The sequence below is a fragment of the Pogoniulus pusillus genome, chromosome 31 (genome assembly GCF_015220805.1).
Source record: "Pogoniulus pusillus isolate bPogPus1 chromosome 31, bPogPus1.pri, whole genome shotgun sequence".
NCBI lineage: Eukaryota > Metazoa > Chordata > Aves > Piciformes > Lybiidae > Pogoniulus > Pogoniulus pusillus.
Window position 1 is genome coordinate 9,614,436 of NC_087294.1, and position 18,904 is coordinate 9,633,339.

The 18,904-nt window shown below is 45.5% G+C and overlaps 2 protein-coding genes across 2 annotated transcripts in view; both read left to right on the forward strand.

The window, feature by feature from the left end:
- HBS1L (HBS1 like translational GTPase) overlaps window positions 1-1,268 on the forward strand; it is a 58,288-nt gene extending 57,020 nt beyond the window's left edge. The window contains exon 18 of the mRNA XM_064169112.1: window positions 580-1,268. Within this exon, the coding sequence (XP_064025182.1) occupies window positions 580-591 (12 nt within the window). The 3' untranslated portion in view covers window positions 592-1,268. The remainder of the gene's footprint in view (window positions 1-579) is intronic.
- Window positions 1,269-4,138: 2,870 nt separating this feature from the next.
- Window positions 4,139-17,167, forward strand: ALDH8A1 (aldehyde dehydrogenase 8 family member A1). The gene is made up of 7 exons (XM_064169220.1): window positions 4,139-4,276; window positions 9,060-9,207; window positions 9,855-10,010; window positions 11,055-11,204; window positions 12,434-12,690; window positions 15,213-15,374; window positions 16,696-17,167. The coding sequence occupies exons 1-7, from the start codon at window positions 4,139-4,141 to the stop codon at window positions 17,146-17,148; spliced, it is 1,464 nt and encodes a 487-aa protein (XP_064025290.1). The 3' UTR covers window positions 17,149-17,167.
- The last annotated feature ends 1,737 nt before the right edge of the window (window positions 17,168-18,904 follow it).

Below are 18,904 nucleotides of genomic sequence, written 5' to 3' on the forward strand. Positions count from 1 at the left end.
TTCCCCCCTGTGTTGAGGTGGAACCTCTTTTGCTGCAAGTTACACCCATTGCTCCTTGTCCTATCCCAGGGAGCAGTGAGCAGAACCTGTCCCCCAGCTCCTGACCAGCCTTCAGATACTTATAAACATTTATCAAACCCCCTCTAAGTCTTCTCCAGACTAAAAAGCCCCAGGTCCCTCAGCCCCTCCACATAAGCCATGCTCTCCTGTCCTCTAATCATCCTCGTAGCTTTCCACTGGACCCTCTCCAGCAGATCACTGTCCCCCTTAAACTGAGGAGCCCAAAACTGAACACAGTATTCAAGATGAGATGGGTTGGAGCTAGATGACTGATCCTTGTGGTCCATTCCAGCCCTGACAGTTCTGTGATTCCATTTAGATTTGTGATGCCCAGTGTTTGTAGAACTGGGGACTAAGCTCTTTGGTTGTGATGTGGGAATCACTGTTTCACAATCCTGTGCCAGAGAATTATTTTTTCCCCATCTAACTATAAATGCTATTGAAAAAAGCTGTGATGATTTTACACATAGTACTTCATTTATTACCACAGGGGTTTTTCCCTTTTGCTTCTGTTTTTAGATTAAAGAGTGACAGCCATGGCAGAACTTCCACCGTCCAACCAAAATGCAGATGTCCAAACTTCCAGTTTAAGAATCCAGTTACTTCAGCTGAAGGAAGAAATGCAATTAATTGGGGAGGAGATGATAATGACAAAAGTTAAATCGTGTGAGATCTCTGGGGAGCCCTTCATCATTCTCTCCCACTGCAGAGCAAGATGCCAGCTACAAGGAACTGCTGATGTTGCACTTCTTGTTCTCAAGAATCTCCTGTGTTTTCTCCACATGGAACTTAGCCCATAGAGAGCTTGATGGAAAAGTGTTGCAGAGTTGAATTAGAGATAAAGATAATGAGTTGTGTCATGAAAAAAAAACCAACACAAATTCCTTACTTCCAGACATAAATTGTTTACATATTTTCTTTGATTTGCTTTTGTTTGCTGCACGTTAATTCAGTAGAGTAACTTGATTGGTCTTAATATATTTTTAGGTTGGAGTTGAGTGCATATTGGGAGGAGAAGAGAAGTCTTTACTTTGGTTTTAACCAGATGGTATGTAGTATTTTCCTGGGATTATTTTCCCATGTCCTCAAACTTATTTAAAGAAACAAAAAAAGAAGTTTTCTTTTGCTGTGTAGTGGAAGCTGTGCCTACATTGGCTAATTTTATTTTATGACCTGTAAGAGTAATAAAATTCCTTGTCTGAGCAGAATTTTTGCCTCATTCATCTTTTGTTATCTAAAGACATCTAAGTCGTGTTAAGTCATTATTTACTTTCAATTACTTGGAAGTTTCAGGGTACTTCTGAGTTAAAATGTGAAACTGGCATCCAGCTTTTTTTTCTCTGGAAGTAATTGCAGTTCTGGTCACTTTACTTGGTGCAGCAACTGTGCACACACAGCTCCTTCATCCAGGCTTGGTGCTCTCTTGAGCAAAGCTGCTGGTTTAAGCTGGGGATGTCTGCTAAAGCCAGATTGTTGTGTTTACTCAAGCTTGTAACTCCTTCCTGCTTTTCACTATTAGGGCAGTTGAAACCTCCCAACTGACAAAAGGGTCCTTCTGCCACTTCCAGCATAAGATCAGAACAGACAATGCATTTACTACTACAGCTTTGTGGACTTCCTTTCAGTATGATGTGTGAGAGGACCTGTATGCAAGCGTAGAGTGGAGACAAACTCTACTTTGATCACAGTTAGTAGTGTGGGGAAGGAAATAAAGTACTCTCCAGAGCATTAGTCAGTTGGGTTAACCAAAATAAAGCCATGCCCTGTCAAGTGAAGAGCACAAAAAGCCTGTGACTGTTACTTAGTTCAGTCTGTACCTGCTCTTCCCACTCACTTTTTTTTTGGTTGGTAAGTAACTTTTTTTGCACTTAAATGCCTGAGTCCAATTGAGCAAATGCCTGCACCTGATCACAGAAATTTTACTGGTGACTGCATGCATATTGTAGAAGTGTCAGCAATGTTTTCTATGGAAGGGCTTTTGCAAAGTCTTAGGAATCTGAAATATCTGAACACTGTTATTGCCAAACCTGAAGATTATGAATTCTCATCATTTGTTATGCCTTTATGTAGTCCAGGAATTGCATTTATACACTTAGTTTTAACACTCTGAAGGTTTCAGAACATTGAAGTTTTTGGGGCCAAGCTTCTGTATGGAATCTGTTCCACTGAACTTGCCTTTAAACCTTGAAAATCTTTAGGTTGCTTTTAAATCATGTTAAAGTTGCTGAAGTGCTACAGACAGTAGCATTGTGTCTTCACTTTGAAGAGAAGCCTAAAGTCTTTAGGTTTCTTTTAAGTCGTGTTTAAGTTTGCTGAAGTGCTACAGCCAGAGGAATGTGCCTTCAGGTATAGGAGTTGGCTAATTTGTTGCTGTTCATGGAAGAGGAGGCATGATACAGGATGTACTGCTGATGACCCTTCTGCCGTTTGGCTGTGTTGGGTTTTGAAGCTCAGTATTCTGTGACAACAGAAAAGCTCCTGCATGCTTTCCCAGTTTGTAGTTCGGGAGAGCCAGAAGTATTGCCAAATCCAGTTTCAACATGACTGCACTGCCTTTCAGCATGGATTTGAACTCTGCCCCCAGAGGTGCCATTTGGTTAATGCATAAATGCTGTCTTGTGCAACAAAACCATGTTTGCATGTTGAGCCATAAGAAATGAGATGGCTTGGCAGTGCTCGAGGGTGCAGAAACTTTCTAAACTGCTAACTGAGACATTCTCAACCTCCTGCTGCCAACATACTGCTTTTCCATGCAGAGAAGGACGATGAGGCTGGTGAGAGGCCTTGAGCACAGCCCTACAAGGAGAGGCTGAGGGAGCTGGGATTGTTTAGCCTGGAGAAGAGGAGGCTCAGGGGTGACCTTATTGCTGTCTACAACTACCTGAAGGGTGGTTGTGGCCAGGAGGAGGTTGCTCTCTTCTCTCAGGTGGCCAGCACCAGAACAAGAGGACACAGCCTCAAGCTGTGCCAGGGGAAATTTAGGCTGGAGGTGAGGAGAAAGTTCTTCCCTGAGAGAGTCATTGGGCACTGGAATGGGCTGCCCGGGGAGGTGGTGGAGTCACCGTCCCTGGAGCTGTTGAAGGCAGGACTGGACGTGGCACTTGGTGCCATGGTCTAGCCTTGAGCTCTGTGGTAAAGGGTTGGACTTGATGATCTGTGAGGTCTCTTCCAACCTTGGTGATACTGTGATACTGTTTGCATGGAGGTGGCTTGCAATCTCAGAGCATCTAAGCATTTCCTCTTGGGAGACAAATGTCTTTTACACAGCTCTTACTGGATAATTTGAGTTCTTGCAAAGTTAAAAGAGAAAAACAATTGTGTGTAGCAGGCTTCTCTGTAGTAAGGTGGCTGCCACTGGACTGTGGAAGGGAAAACATGAAAGCTGGTATCTTCTCTTTTTCCAGGCTGGATTTCTAACAACATACAACAGTGTGCATGGTTAAGACTCTGCTTCTCGACTGCTTTGAATTAAAGGGCCACTCAGCTGCTTGCATTGCTTGATGGCTTTGAATATCGGTGGGGAAAAAGTTTCTTATGTTTAAATCTTTTATTTTGGGAGAAGCATTGTTTTGGGGCTTACAAGGAAAAGTACTGATGATGACAAAGCAGTGAAGATGAGCTGCAGGCATTCTAGTCCAAGTGTATTTTGTCTGTGTGCAGATGGTAAGGAGCAGGTCACTCGCTAGGTGTATGGGTCTGGGCTTTTGTATATTTGGTGCAAAATGTCTTCAGACTTCAGATTGAGAAACTAATATAGGGAGAAATTTTCCCTGCCAAACAGTTCTTCTACCCTTCTTCTGTATTTTATATCCCATAGACAAAAAGGAGCTGTTCTCTAACAACTAAGCTGAGCCTTCAACTCCTAGAAAGTGAAGCAAGCATCACAGAAATGTTAACTTTTTACTCCTTTCATTTTTGGTGCTGTTACTGCCAGGATTTGTTCCCACTCGTGATCAGCTGCTGTTAGGAAGACGGAGAGGGGGAGGAGTTCAGACTCGCTGTGCAAACAACATGCAGACCTGCTAACTTAAACTGATGCCTCATAGAATGAAATCATAGATAAAGCAAGCAGCTGACAATGGCTCACTCAAAGGCTCTCTTAGTGCTGGAAAACTTTATAGGTGGCAAATTTGTTCCTTGTTCCTCCTACATAGACTCCTATAATCCATCTACCGGAGATGTCTATTGCAGGGTACCAGACAGTGGCAAAGAGGAGGTGAGTACTATCCAAATGTGCAAAGTGAAAACATTAAAAACACATAACATATTTTGCACAGGGGAGGCTGAAGGTCAGAGAACAGACAAATGTTGAAGATTTTAATGCTTAAATGAGTGAGCTCTTGATTCTGTTGTAGCACTGTAATCATTACTGCAGTAGTCAGTGCTGCTGTGGGATTTTTTTGGTGAGTTTTCTTGTTTATTTGGTTGGGGCTTTTTTACATTCTGCTGTTAGAATGTTACAGGCTGAATCCTGCGAGGCTTAAGTGAACAGTGACACTCAGGCTGGCTGTAAGGGTAAACAACCTGTAAAAGAAAAGGGTTTGGTGATCTCTTACGTAAGTAAACCTGGAGGCAGCCTATATACTGACTGTTCTGCTGTGGTGTCTTGATGGTTTGAAGTTGTCCTTTGGAAGTATTTTTGGCTTACTGATTCTTACCTGAAGATAGTAGAAACATCTTCCAGACCTCTGGTTTTGATAGTAGCAGTTGGATATTAAGTGGAGGTGATGAACTACCTGTCCTTATAACGTAACATGTCCTTGACATCAGTGTAATCTTCCCTAGTCCTGTGCAGTCTAGTGGGATAGTGTTTCCTGCTGCCTTACACACGTTTAGGTGTGGATGGACAATGTGACATCTGTGCTACTTTATAAGGGGCCTACAGGTGTCTCAGACTTAGCATTTCAGATTTGCTGAAGAGGGAAATGACTGGAAAAGCTTGGCTAATGCAAGGGCTTAGAAAATATTGATAAGTAGTGTATGGTATTTTTAAACCCCTTTGCTGCTATGAGTAGTTGTTTCCTTCATTTGCCTTTTGGTCCCCTTGTCATCTTTTTACTTTGCTTCTCTCAGCAGAAACCTTTGCACTGTAATTTCAAGTGGGTAAATATTTGCTAGGTGCTGATGACCAAGGGTTAAAGAGTAATAGATAGGGTTTGCTAGAGTACGTCTATGTAAGTTCCTTCCAACTCTTAATTATGCCTGAAAAGACTTCTCTTTGATGTGCAGGTGCAAATCTTCCTGTTCATTCATTTGCAAATCATCAAAAGGAGAGAGATATGAGAACACCAGAGCAATCTAACAAAAGCAGGCTGCTGGCCATTCTGGACATAGAGATAAATATACTAAAAGGTGATGCCTTTTCTCTTTCAGCTTACTGGGTTAAGGTTCTGTGTATCAGCAGGAACCCAGTTGAAACACCTATGAAATTGAGTGAGTGTTTTACTCCTGCCTTTAGACAACTCTAAATGATTGTCAGGCTTTGCAGAGGTGGCATCCACTGGTGGCTGATGGACCGTGCTGCAGGAGAAAATGCCATCACACACTACTTAAAAGACATCTGGAGATACCAAAATAATCATCTAGACCCAAGTTCAATGGAAAACTTGGAATGCTTGTTTCCAGCAAGGCTAGATGTCCAGTTGGATTTTTTTCTTGGATAGTTTTAGTGGAAGTAGAACAGAGACAGACAGCAATTCTGTTGCTGACCCTGGAATTTAACACCAGGTCAGCTCTAGTGGCCATTTCAACCAGTTTGTCAAACCCAGCAAATGTCTTTTTTCAGGGCTTAGGTTGATTTGCAGGTGGATGTGCTGAAATTCCAGATAGCAGCACCAAAGCAAGCTGAACAGGTACCCTGTATCTCCAAAAGACAGGCTGGTGAGGGTTAACTGTTCCTGGGAAAGATCCACTGAAAAAAATACCTCTTTCAAGAACCAAGCTCCTGTGTCTCCCCCCCTGGGAGAGCAGACAGCATGTCCTCAAGGCACTGTTGGATACCTTAGTATCAGCCTTTCATGACCAATCTAGACTGTGTGTCTGTTTTGTGCAGCAGAGGAAAGCAGAAGGAAGTGTTTCAGACATCTGAGTTCATAGCTGAATTCTTAAACATTTTCTTTGTGGCTTGCCTTTCTTTGCTGCTTTTTGCTAGTCAAACTAAATAACTGTTTAACTTTTATATGCTCTCTTACTTCTTCATTACAAATATTTCACCTTTTTTTTTTCCTATTGCCTTTTTTTTTTAAGATCAGTCTACTGCCACTTCATTCCTTTGCTTATTTTCTCTTTTGCTGTTTGTGACAATGACACGTCTTCTAAACTGCTGGAAGGTGAAAAATGCAGATAGCCTTCACTTCACATCACCTCTCTCCTGAAGCAGGAAGCACCTTGTGGAACAGGCCACAGAGGAGAGGACAGATAAGAAGCAGCACCACAATGGCACCTAATGACAGGACAGTGGAAGAACAAGTTAATTAGTAAGGGTAGTATGGTTTCACAGAAGGTGAACCTTCTCAGGGTGGCGTGTCATCCACACCTGACTTGTGCAAGAAGCTGCACTTCCCCTTTCCCAGGGCTGCTTTGGTCCTGCTCCAGCTGTTTGGTAGCTGACAGCCTGCTGCTTTCAGCACCTGAGCTGTAGGTTGTTGAACTAGAGTCGAAAGAGTAGTCTAGGTTTCTGAGCTTGGCCAGTGATCCATGTGATCTTGTGAGAGTTACTGTACCAGTATTGTTCTGGCCCTTCATTTCAGGGAGATTGTAAATTCTGATGTGCATGGGGGTGAAGGATTTCCTCCTGTTGCAACTTTTGTGCCAGTTTTATTAAGACATCATTGTAGTGTCCTGAAGGGAGAAGTTTTGGAGCTCAGTTTTGTGGAATTGATGGAAATCAGTCAGCAGTGACTGCATGGAAACTAGCAATGTGACAACATTAGCACAGATCAGAATTATCTGATTGTTATATCAGCCTCCTCCTGGTTACTGACTTGGGCTGATTTCCAGAAGCTGGAGAAATTTGCCAGCAGAAATGATGGGAAGCCAAGACAGCTTTGGCTAAAAGCCTACCCTGATGTGTATGTCAGACATCAGAAGGAATTAAGAAGTGGCATATAGAATAAAAGAATCAACCAGGTTGGAAGAGATCTCCAAGGTCATCCAGTCCAACCTAGCACCCAGCCCTGTCCAATCTACCAGACCATGGCACTAGTAGGAAGCAGAAAATGGGAAATTGGACAGTAAATATTTAAGGATGTTGGTAAACATCTTAAGACTGGTAGGCAACATCAAGAAAACTGCTTATCAGTCAGTAGATGCAGGTAACTTTCAATTAAGAGCCCAGAGGAAATGACTGATGGAAGGGAGTGGGGTTTGGTGCATTTGAATCCTTTGAAGCCTCTTCTGCTTCAGAAAAGGGCTGGTGTTCTGCCAGCGTGTAGGAAGGTCAGCCTGAAGCACCATGCAGTACTTAGGTCCATCTCAAGCAAAGCACTAGCAAGACTGGTATGCACCTATATGAAATGTGTATTATGATCTCTTGTATCTGTAGACTTTAACCCTGACTAGACCCCAAGAGCTTTAAAAAGCAGCTGATAATTTGTTTATAATGTGAGGGTGTTAATGAGTTTCCACCTGTGATCAGGTAAGATGAACAAAATTTCTCCTTAGTGTCTATTCTGTAAATGTACTCTTAATCCTTGCTTGAAAACTGGGGGAAGGGGAATAAGAAACCAAAAGTTATCAAGGGCATACATTATGTTCCTTCCTCAACCCTTCCATCATTGCTGAGTGTGTGGCTGAAGGCAAGAAGGGCTGCATTTCTTCTGGGAGACATTGGCACTTTGCTCCATGAGAAACAAGGTTCTGCATGGGCCTGTCCAGTGGCACTTGCTAGTGCAGGTGACTGGTTCATCATTTACCCAGCCCTGGAGGACTGCCCACAAGCTGCTGGCATGTAGAGAAAGTTAAGTGTCATGTAGAGAAGAGTTAAGTGACATAGAGGATCAAGAACTGTCTTGAGTTATGAGACAGTGTATAGAGAAGATCATAGAATCATGGAATGGTTTAGGTTGGAAGGGACCTCAAAGATCATCTGGTGCTAACCCCCTGCTATAGGCAGGGACACCTCCCACTGGAATAGGTTGCTCAAGGCCTCATCCAACCTGGCCTTGAACACCTCCAGGGAGGGAGCAGCCACAACCTCCCTGAGCAATCTGTGCCAGTGTCTCACCACCCTCACTGTAAAGAACTTCTTCCTCACATCCAGTTTAAATCTCCCCTCTGCCAGTTTAAACCCATTACCCCTCCTCCTGTCATTACAAGACCTTGTAAATAGTCTCACCCCAGCCCTCCTCTAGGTCTCTTTCAGATACTGGAAGGCCACTACAAGGTCTTCTCGAAGCCTTCTCCAGGCTGAAGAGCCTCAACTCTCACAGCCTGCCCCTGTAGCAGAGCTGCTGCAGCCCTCTGAGCATCTTTGTGGCCCTCCTGGACTCCCAACAGTTCAATGTCCTTGTGTTGGGGGCTCCAGGAAACGAGGAGATGAAAATAGAGGAACTATCAATAGTCACAACTGAAGAGTGCAGTGCTCCTGACAATGTGACCTGGATTATTAACCTCTCAAATAGGAGTTCATCTGCTGAACTACCTGAGGGGTGGTTGTGGCCAGGGGGAGGTTGCTCTCTTCTCTCAGGTGGCCAGCACCAGAACAAGAGGACACAGCCTCAGGCTGCACCAGGAGAAATTTAGGCTGGAGGTGAGGAGAAAGTTCTTCCCTGAGAGAGTCATTGGACACTGGAATGGGCTGCCCGGGGAGGTGGTGGAGTCGCCGTCCCTAGAGCTGTTCAAGGCAGGACTGGACGTGGCACTTGGTGCCATGGTCTAGCCTTGAGCTCTGTGGTAAAGGGTTGGACTTGATGATCTCTGAGGTCTCTTCCAACCCTGATGATACTGTGATATTCTAAGGCATTTAACTAATATTCACCATTCCTATTTCACTTTTTTAGGTGGAACTTGCTGTCAGAGCTGCCAAAGCTGCTTTCCCAGTTTGGTCCTCAAAAAGTCCACTGGAAAGATCTCAGATCCTGAACAAACTGGCAGACCTCATTGAGCATGACCTAGAAGAATTTGCACAAGCAGAGTCAAAGGATCAGGGTAAAGATTGTAATGTTTAATCTGAAATGTCTTGCTGAATACTGAAATGAAGGATATGGGCCACAGTTCTACTTTGGTATGAGCTGTTGGTGCTTCCTGAATCATAGAATCATAGAATCAACCAGGTTGGAAGAGACCTCCAAGATCATCCAGTCCAACCTAGCACCCAGCCCTATCCAGTCATCTAGATCATGGCACTAAGTGCCTCATCCAGGCTTTTCTTGAACACCTCCATGGATGGTGACTCCAGCACCTTCCTGGGCAGCCCATTCCAATGCCAATCACTCTCTCTGGGAAGAACTTCCTCCTAACATCCAACCTATACCTACCCTGGCACAACTTGAGGCTGTGTCTCCTTGTTCTTTTGCTGGTCATGAAACCTTGTGGAAACTGCTGATTTTTGGATTCCTGGGGCATCATTGTTTTGGCTTCAGTGGTTGGGTATTTGTAATGGAGTGCTCCAGGGGTGCTGATGTTACTGACTGTGGCTGCACTGTGCTGGGCGTTAGCTGGCCACAGGACACAAGGCATTTCCCCAGAAGCATGCAGGCTATAGAGAGCAGAGCTGCTAGTGCTGTTCACAGTGCTGTTGGGATGAGCTGTTTGCTGCCTGTGGTAACCCAGCAGTGCACTTGGGTTTGTTTCAGGAAAGACTCTCACCTTTGCCAGAAGCATCGACATCCCTCGGGCCGTGTACAACTTCCGCTTCTTTGCCTCGTCTGTCCTTCATCACACCACGGAGTGCTCAGAGATGGCAGCTGTGGGCTGTGTGCATTACACCCTCAGGACACCTGTGGGAGTGGGTATGGTGCTCTTGAGAAGCTGAAAGCCTTGGCAGGGTGTCTGCCTCGGCAGTGCATCAGCAAAGAGGATATTTCAGAAGCATTTCTTGTCTCTGGATGCTGTGCTGAACACAGTCACTCTGCTAAAGCAGGAGCAGCTTAGTGCAAAATGAGTTGTGCTGCTTCCTGGTGAAATGAATGCTTTTATGCCTTAAAAGCCTTCTGGTTTAACTGAGAAACATGGAATCATTTGGGTTGGAAAAGGTCATCAAGTCTGAGCATCGATTTGACCCCACAAAGTTCACCCCTAAACCATGTCCTCAAGCACCACATCTAAACCACCTTTAAACACATCCAGGTGTGGTGATTCTACCACCTCCCTGGGCAGCCTGTTCCAATGTCTTTTTGTTAAAGAATTGTTCCCAGTGTCCAGTCTAAACCCACCCTGTTGCAGTTTGAGGCCATTCCCTCTGTTCTATCATTAATTACCTGTGAGAAGAGCCCAGCACCAGCCTTCCTGCAATGTCCTTTCAGGTACTTACAGTATCACAAAGGTTGGAAGAGACCTCACAGATCATCAAGTCCAACCCTTTACCACAGAGCTCAAGGCTAGACCATGGCACCAAGTGCCACGTCCAACCTTGCTTTGAACAGCTCCAGGGACGGCGACTCCACCACCTCCCCGGGCAGCCCATTCCAGTGTCCAATGACTCTCTCAGTGAAGAACTTTCTCTTCACCTCCAGCCTAAATTTCCCCTGGCGCAGCCTGAGGCTGTGTCCTCTCGTTCTGGTGCTGGCCACCTGAGAGAAGAGAGCAACCTCCTCCTGGCCACAGCCACCCTTCAGGTAGTTGTAGCCAGCAATAAGGGTTTAACTGGGGCGTTTCTGAACTCGGCCACTAGGCGGCGCCACTGCTTCAGAAATGAAGTGGACGAGCAGACGACTGCTGGGGTCGGCATTTAGCCACCGCTAAATTTCCCTCGTAACTCTGAACGGTTGTGTAACTGCTTGAGGTTAGAGACCTGAGCAGTCTGAACTCTTGTCTTTTGTGGTTTTGCTTTGTAGCTGGTTTAATCAGCCCCTGGAATTTGCCGCTGTATTTGTTGACCTGGAAAATAGCTCCTGCCATTGCATGTGGAAACACTGTGGTTGCCAAGCCAAGTGAGATGACATCTGTCACTGCTTGGATGATGTGCAAGCTCTTGGAGAAAGCAGGCAAGTGGGAGTGGGCATGGCTGGCTGTGCACTCTCTTGATTTTGTTGCAGAAATCAGGAAGTGCTCAAAGGTTTTTTTTGCTGTGCTCCAGTTGAATGTTGCACTGAAACAGCAGAAACTCATTCTATCTCCCTATCTCATCTCCCCACCCCAGATATTACTGGGTTTTTTCCATTCTCTTCTCATGAAAAGACTTTTTATGTCTCTCTTTCCTGTCCTGCACTCAATTTAAGGATCATCCAAATCTGTGGTGTCAGCAAAGAAACCATGGGAGCTTAAAAGGCTGAGAATCAGCTCTCGGTGGCTGTCATGGATGTATTTAGTATGCAGTTAATAAAAGCTAAGGGACAGCTGCTTCTTCCTGCAGTGACTCAAAGCTGTGTCTCAGATGATGGATTTCAGACAAGCTTGGCCAATGACTGGAATTGGTTTTAAACATTTTGCTCATGCCCTCCAGAATTGTTTAACATCACAGAATTATAGAACCTTAGAGGTTGGAAGGGACCTCCAGAGACCATAGGTGTCCTGCCAAGGGACCTCCAGAGATCATCCCTGCCAAAGCAGTATCCCCTAGGGTAGTTCACACAGGAGTGCATCCAAAAGGGTTTTGAAAGTCTCCAGAGAAGGAGACTCCACAACCTCCCTGGGCAGCCTGTTCCAGTGCTCTTGTCAGTCTCACTGTAAAGAAGTTTCTCCTCCAGTTGAGGTGAAACCTTCTGTGTTCCAGTTCGTAGCCATTGCTCCTTAGAATCAAGCATGTTGGAAGAGACCTCCAAGATCAGCCAGCCCAACCTAGCACCCAGCCCTGTCCAATCAACTAGACCATGGCACTAAGTGCCTCATCTACTCTTTTCTTGAACACTTCCAGGGACAGTGACTCCACCACCTCCTTGGGCAGCCCATTCCAATGCCAATCACTCTCTTTGCCAACACCTTCCTCCTAACATCCAGCCTATAGCTCCCCCAGCCCAACTTGAGATATGGCACTCCTTGTGCTATAGCTGCTGACCACTGAAAAGTGATTGGCTCCATCCATTTGAAAACCTACCCCTCAGATATTTGTACACATGAATAAGATCTCCTCTCAGTCTTGTCTGAATTACTCTGCAAGTTAAGGGTCAGTCAGTGTCACCCCAGAGCTACCAGTAATTTTCTGACTTCAGGGACAAAGCACAGTGAAGCAAAACCTGCTGAGCAAGTGACGAGTCTCTGCCTTTCTTCCCACCAGGAGTACCCCCTGGGGTGGTGAATGTGGTGTTTGGAAGGGGCAGCAGGGCAGGAGAAGCCCTTGTTTGCCACCCCGATGTGCCCCTGATCTCCTTCACGGGAAGCACGCTGACAGCCCAGCGCATCACGGAGAGAAGCGCTCCGCACTGCAAACGCCTGTCCCTGGAGCTGGGGGGGAAAAACCCTGCCATCATCTTCGATGATGCTGACCTCAGCCAGTGCATCCCCACCACCCTGAGGTCCAGCTTTGCCAACCAGGTGCCTCTCACCCCTCTGACCTATAAACCCTGTGTTATGGTTTGCGGCTGGGTGACTGTAAGAGCTGTAACACTGAGGGCCTCCAGCAGCTAGCTAGGTCCAGGTGGTGGGCCAGGAAGCATAATCTTTTGTTATTTCATTCTCATAATGCATGCATCTCCCCTTTATAAAGAAACAGCACAGACTCTTCTTTCTCCTTTTCCCTTTTCCCCCTCTCTCTCCTCCCCAGTGCTGGTCTCATATCTTTCCAGGGGAGTGAGGCCTGGAGATCCTGGTCTAAGGAGGCTTTTGGATAACCATGGCCAGGATGTACTATGGATTTCTGTGCATTCTGTATGCTTTGCACTGCAGCACATTATTTTTTAATAGCACTTCCATTAAGCTTTCTGTGTGGTGGTTTGGCTGTTACCCGGCCCCCCACTTTAGAAGGTACCTCAGCTAACTCAGACAGACTCTGGGAATATGAATGAAGCTATTTATTTACAGCTGGGACACTATACAAGCAGCTATTTACAGTCTATACAGTTAAATAGACAAGGTAAAAGTAATACAGAAACACAACTCCCCTCCCAGAAACCTGAGTCCCCAGGAGGGGCTCTCAACCACCCCTGCACCTTCCCCCTGCCCCTCTCAACCTTACCCCAGTCCTAGGAAGAAAAGAGGTTCATCCAAGAGGTTAAGGAGCAAGGTTAGTGGCAGTGAGGTTAGGGAGATGTAGCTCAGTCTGAAGCCAGAAGCAGAATGAGAAGATGGCAAAAAGTGTTATCTAATGTTTACTTTCTTGTTCCTATACCTCTCAGTGAGACTGTGAGGGAAGGAGACACAACCATTGTTTTCCTTTCACAGCCAATTATCTACTTTCTCTCACCAAAACATTCTACCCTGCTTCAAACTAGCACACTTCCCAGTTTCTATCCAATCCTGTGTGGAGTGTTTTCTTTAACTCCTCTGAGGAGGCTTAAAGAGCTTGTCTTGCTCCGTAAGCCAAGACACGCTGTTGGCATCAGAAGGTGTTCATGTGTCTGAGTGCACACGTGTGCACCTACCTTTGGATCCAAGTCCTGAAGTGCTGAGCTCTGTTTCAGAATTTTATGTTGTAAGCAAACTGTAAATGGAAGAATGTGAAAGAGATTCATTATTCCATGGACATGGAAAGAAAGTAATAAAGAGTTCTTCCCAGTGCTCTCCATCAGAAAAAAACAAGGTGTTGTTATCCCTCTAATAATGGACATCCTGCCTATTCTTCCAGACAGCAGCTATTTTAAATCCCACCCTACAAGGATGTGGGAAGCTTGCTCTTTTGCTGGAATTCAATTAGGAGATCCCTCCCAAAATTGTATCAGTATTCCACTTCCCTCATCACCACCTTCAGGACAGATCTCCAAAGCCATGGAAGTCTGTCAGGGCAAATGTTCAGAAAAATAGCATGGTATCAGCAGCAATAAGGCAAGGAGCAACAGCTACAAACTGCAAAATAGAAGGTTTCAGCTCAACAGGAGGAGAAGCTTCTTCACAGTGAGGGTGACAGAGCACTGGAACAGGCTGCCCAGAGAGGTTGTGGAGTCTCTGTCACTGAAGACTTTCAAAAGCCACTTGGGAGCTGGGATTGTTTAGCCTGGAGAAGAGGAGGCTCAGGGGTGACCTTATTGCTGTCTACAACTACCTAAGGGGTGGTTGTGGCCAGGAGGAGGTTGCTCTCTTCTCTCAGGTGGCCAGCACCAGAACAAGAGGACACAGCCTCAGGCTGCACCAGGGGAAATTTAGGCTGGAGGTGAGGAGAAAGTTCTTCCCTGAGAGAGTCATTGGACACTGGAATGGGCTGCCCGGGGAGGTGGTGGAGTCGCCGTCCCTGGAGCTGTTCAAGGCAGGATTGGACGTGGCACTTGGTGCCATGGTCTGGCCTTGAGCTCTGTGGGAAAGGGTTGGACTTGATGATCTGTGAGGTCTCTTCCAACCCTGATGATACTGTGACACTGTGGATGCATTCCTGTGTGAACTACCCTAGAGGATACATCCTTGGCAGGGAGGTTTGACTCAGAATCACAGAATTAACCAGGTTGGAAAAGAGCTTTGAAATCATTGAGTCCAGTCTATTACTCAACACCTTCTAATTAACTACCTCATCCAGTCTCCAACTCGATGATCTCTGGAGGTCTCTTCCAACCTCTAAGGTTCTGTGGTTCTGTGATCAGCAAGGCATTATCAGGAAATGAAGACAGATCATTCAGAAATCACATTTCCTATGAAAATGTTGGCAAAGACACCATGTAATGAATGAAAAATCTTCAATAAGGTAGTAAGTTTGCTTCACTAAGGTAGTACACAGTCCTCTTAGGCCTGTTTTATATTTCTTTCCCTTTTTAATCTGTGAAAAAATCCTGTGTTGCAGTGCTGGTGAATGTAGTTTGCACTCCTGAGGATGCAGGGACACAAAGTCTCCTTCTGAGATGTGCTCTTAACACTTTCCAGTAGTGCATTATGAACTGGTATCATTGGTTTTCTGGTTTGTTTATTTTTGGTAGGGTGAGATCTGCCTCTGCACCTCCAGGATCTTTGTTCAGCGGGGCATATACAACGAGTTTGTGAAGAGGTTTGTGGCAGAGGCGAAGAAGTGGAAGGTTGGGAACCCCTCAGATCCTACAGTCAGCGTGGGAGCACTAATAAGTAAAGAGCATCTAGAAAAGGTGATACATGGAATTTACAAGCACTCCTCTCATCTTTTAGAGGACTACAAAATGATGTATAGAAAGGACCACATCCTCTTCAAGATTAGCTGTGAGAGATGGTGATTCAGAGCCAGTGTAGTGCATCTTGTTGATAAGGTTTCTGTGGCCTGACATAATGTGATTACTCCAGAAAAATCAGCTCCTTCATGAAAACAGTTTAGGATGACAAACAATATTTCCCCCCCTCCATTAAAGGTGAGATAATTCAAAGTGTGTAAACCCAGATATGAAATTTATATTAACCAATCTTAGAGTTGAGCAGCTTTTTAAATGGATTTTAATTCTGTGTTTGGTGAGTAACTTCTGTGCCTAACAAGAAACTTAATGAGATAAAAGTTTTGGGTTTATATCACTGGCAAATTCTGGGGAGTACAAGACACAGGTTCCTAGGAATTGTGTATGTGTAGAGTGAAGCTGAGATGGTGCACAGTTAAACATGGTCTGCCCTAGAGGCTTATATGCAGTTAATTTTTATGGTACTAGAGTTCAGGAGAGCAAATGCTCACATCCCAAAACTGACACAATCAGCATAAACAAGAAGAACAGGAGAACCTGCTGAGGTTCTCTAAGCCTGTTCAGAAGTAGAGGGCAGAAACACCTACTTCCTAAGGTCTGTGGCACTGCAGAAGACTTCAGAGTCTAACTTACTGAGATGGTTAGAAGAGAAAAAAGAGAATCTCTGTGGTATTCCTGTAGGTAGAGTAACCAAGCAACGATTTCAGAGCTGAAGTGGATCAATAGCTTATCCTATGTGTTCAAGGCAGCATGACAGCAGCACCCATGGAAACAGCTTTAATTAATTATTGATGAGGTTTCTATAACACTTATGGCATCATCATCCTAGTGGCTCGTAAACATTTAACAAGCCTGCCTGTGAGGCAGGAAAATATTACTGATCTCTGAGTAAATGAGTGAACCATGGCATGGAATACATAGCAAACTGCAAGCACATGGCAAGCTCCTGGAAAAATGAAGCAGGACTTTTGTTTTCACCAGGGCCATACCCTGTTGTGAGTACTTAGAAAGAAGGACCTGTGGTGTTGCCTGCTAGGTTAGAGGAAAGAGAGAAAAATTGTTTTACACCAAGAAATACCCAGCCCTACTTCTACAAAATCATTACAACAAAAGCTAGGGAATGCCCTTTGTTAGGAGGGAAGTAAAAGGCAGCATGACCCAGTTGGAAATACTTAGGGGCTTCTGTTGATGTGGTCAGACTGGAGAGGTGTACCTTTGGAATTTGATGTTCTTTAGCAGTGATGTTTTCCTACTGCTTTCCCAGGTAAGGAACTATGTGAAGACAGCCCAAGCTGAAGGAGCCAGAGTCCTGTGCGGAGAGGGAGTGGATTCCTTGGTTCTTTCTGCTGACAACCAGAAAGGCTACTTCATGTTGCCCACAGTTATTGCTGAAGTCAAGGATGAATCTAAGTGCATGCAAGAAGAGATCTTTGGTCCTGTGACATGTGTGGTAGCATTTGATACAGAAGATGAAGTGATTGAAAGAGCCAACCGTGTGAAATATGGCTTGGCAGCCACTGTGTGGTCCAGCAACGTGGGGCGTGTTCATCGGGTGGCACGGAGACTGCAGTCTGGATTGGTGTGGACTAACTGCTGGCTCATTAGAGATCTGAACTTGCCATTTGGTGGGATGAAAGCCTCAGGCATAGGAAGGGAGGGAGCAAAGGATTCTTATGAATTCTTCACTGAGGTCAAAACCATCACAATAAAGCACTGACATGTCAACACAAGTATTGTAGAGTAAATTAAATGATGGCAATTTGCGTTGCTGTAAATGTCTTTCTGAAAACCAGGCTGCTGTTTTGGCCATCTTTTTCTTGAACTTCCTACTGAGTAGCAAGTACTATCAGTGACAGCTGGAAAACAGTCATGCTAAATGCTGATGATGAATTCTGCCTTTCAAGTTAAACAAGATTGGTGCTGACTCCATAATCAACCCGGCTAGATGACTTTGTTACCTTATGGATCCTAAAGCTCTGTATTCCTGTCTCAAAAATCATAGAATCAAGCAGGTTGGAAGAGACCTCCAAGATCATCCAGTCCAACCTAGCACCCAGCCCTGTCCAATCAACTAGACCATGGCACTAAGTGCCTCATCTACTCTTTTCTTGAACACTTCCAGGGACGATGACTCCACCACCTCCCTGGGCAGCCCATTCCAATGCCAATCACTCTCTCTGCCAACACCTTCCTCCTAACATCCAGCCTATAGCTCCCCCAGCCCAACTTGAGATATGGCACTCCTTGTGCTATAGCTGCTGACCACTGAAAAGTGATTGGCTCTATCCACTTGAAAACCCACCCCTCAGATATTTGTACACATGAATAAGATCTCCTCTCAGTCTTCTCTGAATTGGTCTGCAAGTTAAAGGTCAGTCAGTGTCACCCCAGAGCTCCCCTGGCACAACTTGAGACAGTAGGATGAGGGAGGTTATTCTTCCTCTATACTCAGCACTGGTCAGACCACACCTTGTGGCCAGTTCTGGGCTCCTCAATTCAAGAGAGATGTTGAGGTACTGGAACGTGTCCAGAGAAAGGCAACAAAGCTGATGAGGGGCCTGGAGCACAGCCCTGTGAGGTGAGGCTGAGGGAGCTGGGGGTGTGCAGCCTGGAGGAGGCTCAGGGCAGACCTCATTGCTGTCTACAACTACCTGAAGGGAGGCTGTAGCCAGGTGGGGTTGGTCTCTTCTCCCAGACAACCAGCAACAGAATGAGTGGACGCAGTCTCAAGTTGTGGCAGGAGAGGTCTAGGCTGGATGTTAGGAGGAAGTTGTTTCAGAGAGAGTGATTGGCATTGGAATGGGCTGCCCAGGGAGGTGGTGGAGTCACCATCCCTGGAGGTATTGAAGCAAAGCCTGGCTGAGGCACTTAGTGCCATGGTCTGGTTGACTGGCCAGGGCTAGGTGCTAGGTTGGGCTGCATAATCTTGGAGGTCTCTTCCAACCTGGTTGATTCTATGATTTTTGAGACAGGAATACAGAGCTTTAGGATCCATAAGGTAACAAAGTCATCTAGCTGGGTTGATTGATTCTGTGATTCTGCAGCCAGCCTACAAAGAGATAGCAGAGTTATGGGGTGGAATAACAATTTACAATTGCCTGTGTTGGCCCTTTGGAGGTCTGTGCCCTCTGGTTTGAGACACCCCAGTGGCTTATACCCACGGCAAGTTCATGAGAAGCAAGCAATGACCGCGGATTGAGGTGCGCTGAGGGAGCATGAGCGGTTTGTTTCGGAGCTCTGCCTCGGTCAGCTCACGACCATGTGGTGGCAGCAGAACACCTGCGGGTTTGATGCACTCACTCGTTTTGCTGGCAGGAAAGCGAACAGCTCTAGCAGTGTGTGCTGCATCCTGCCAAGCTTTTTAGTTTATGGGGTTTTTTTTCTTTCTTTTTATTTTTTCTTAACAAATCCTATTTGGAAGAACAACAGAACCCAAAAGCTGCGAAATGCTTCGTTAGTTCGGGGGGGGGGGG

Bases quoted from the DNA above. Each gene is read 5' to 3' on its own strand.
- ALDH8A1 (XM_064169220.1), top strand. From the start codon at position 4,139: ATGGCTCACTCAAAGGCTCTCTTAGTGCTGGAAAACTTTATAGGTGGC. The intron at 10,011-11,054 runs GTATGGTGCTCT...TTTGCTTTGTAG, and splicing joins CAGGACACCTGTGGGAGTGG to CTGGTTTAATCAGCCCCTGG. The intron at 11,205-12,433 runs GCAAGTGGGAGT...TCTTCCCACCAG, and splicing joins CAAGCTCTTGGAGAAAGCAG to GAGTACCCCCTGGGGTGGTG.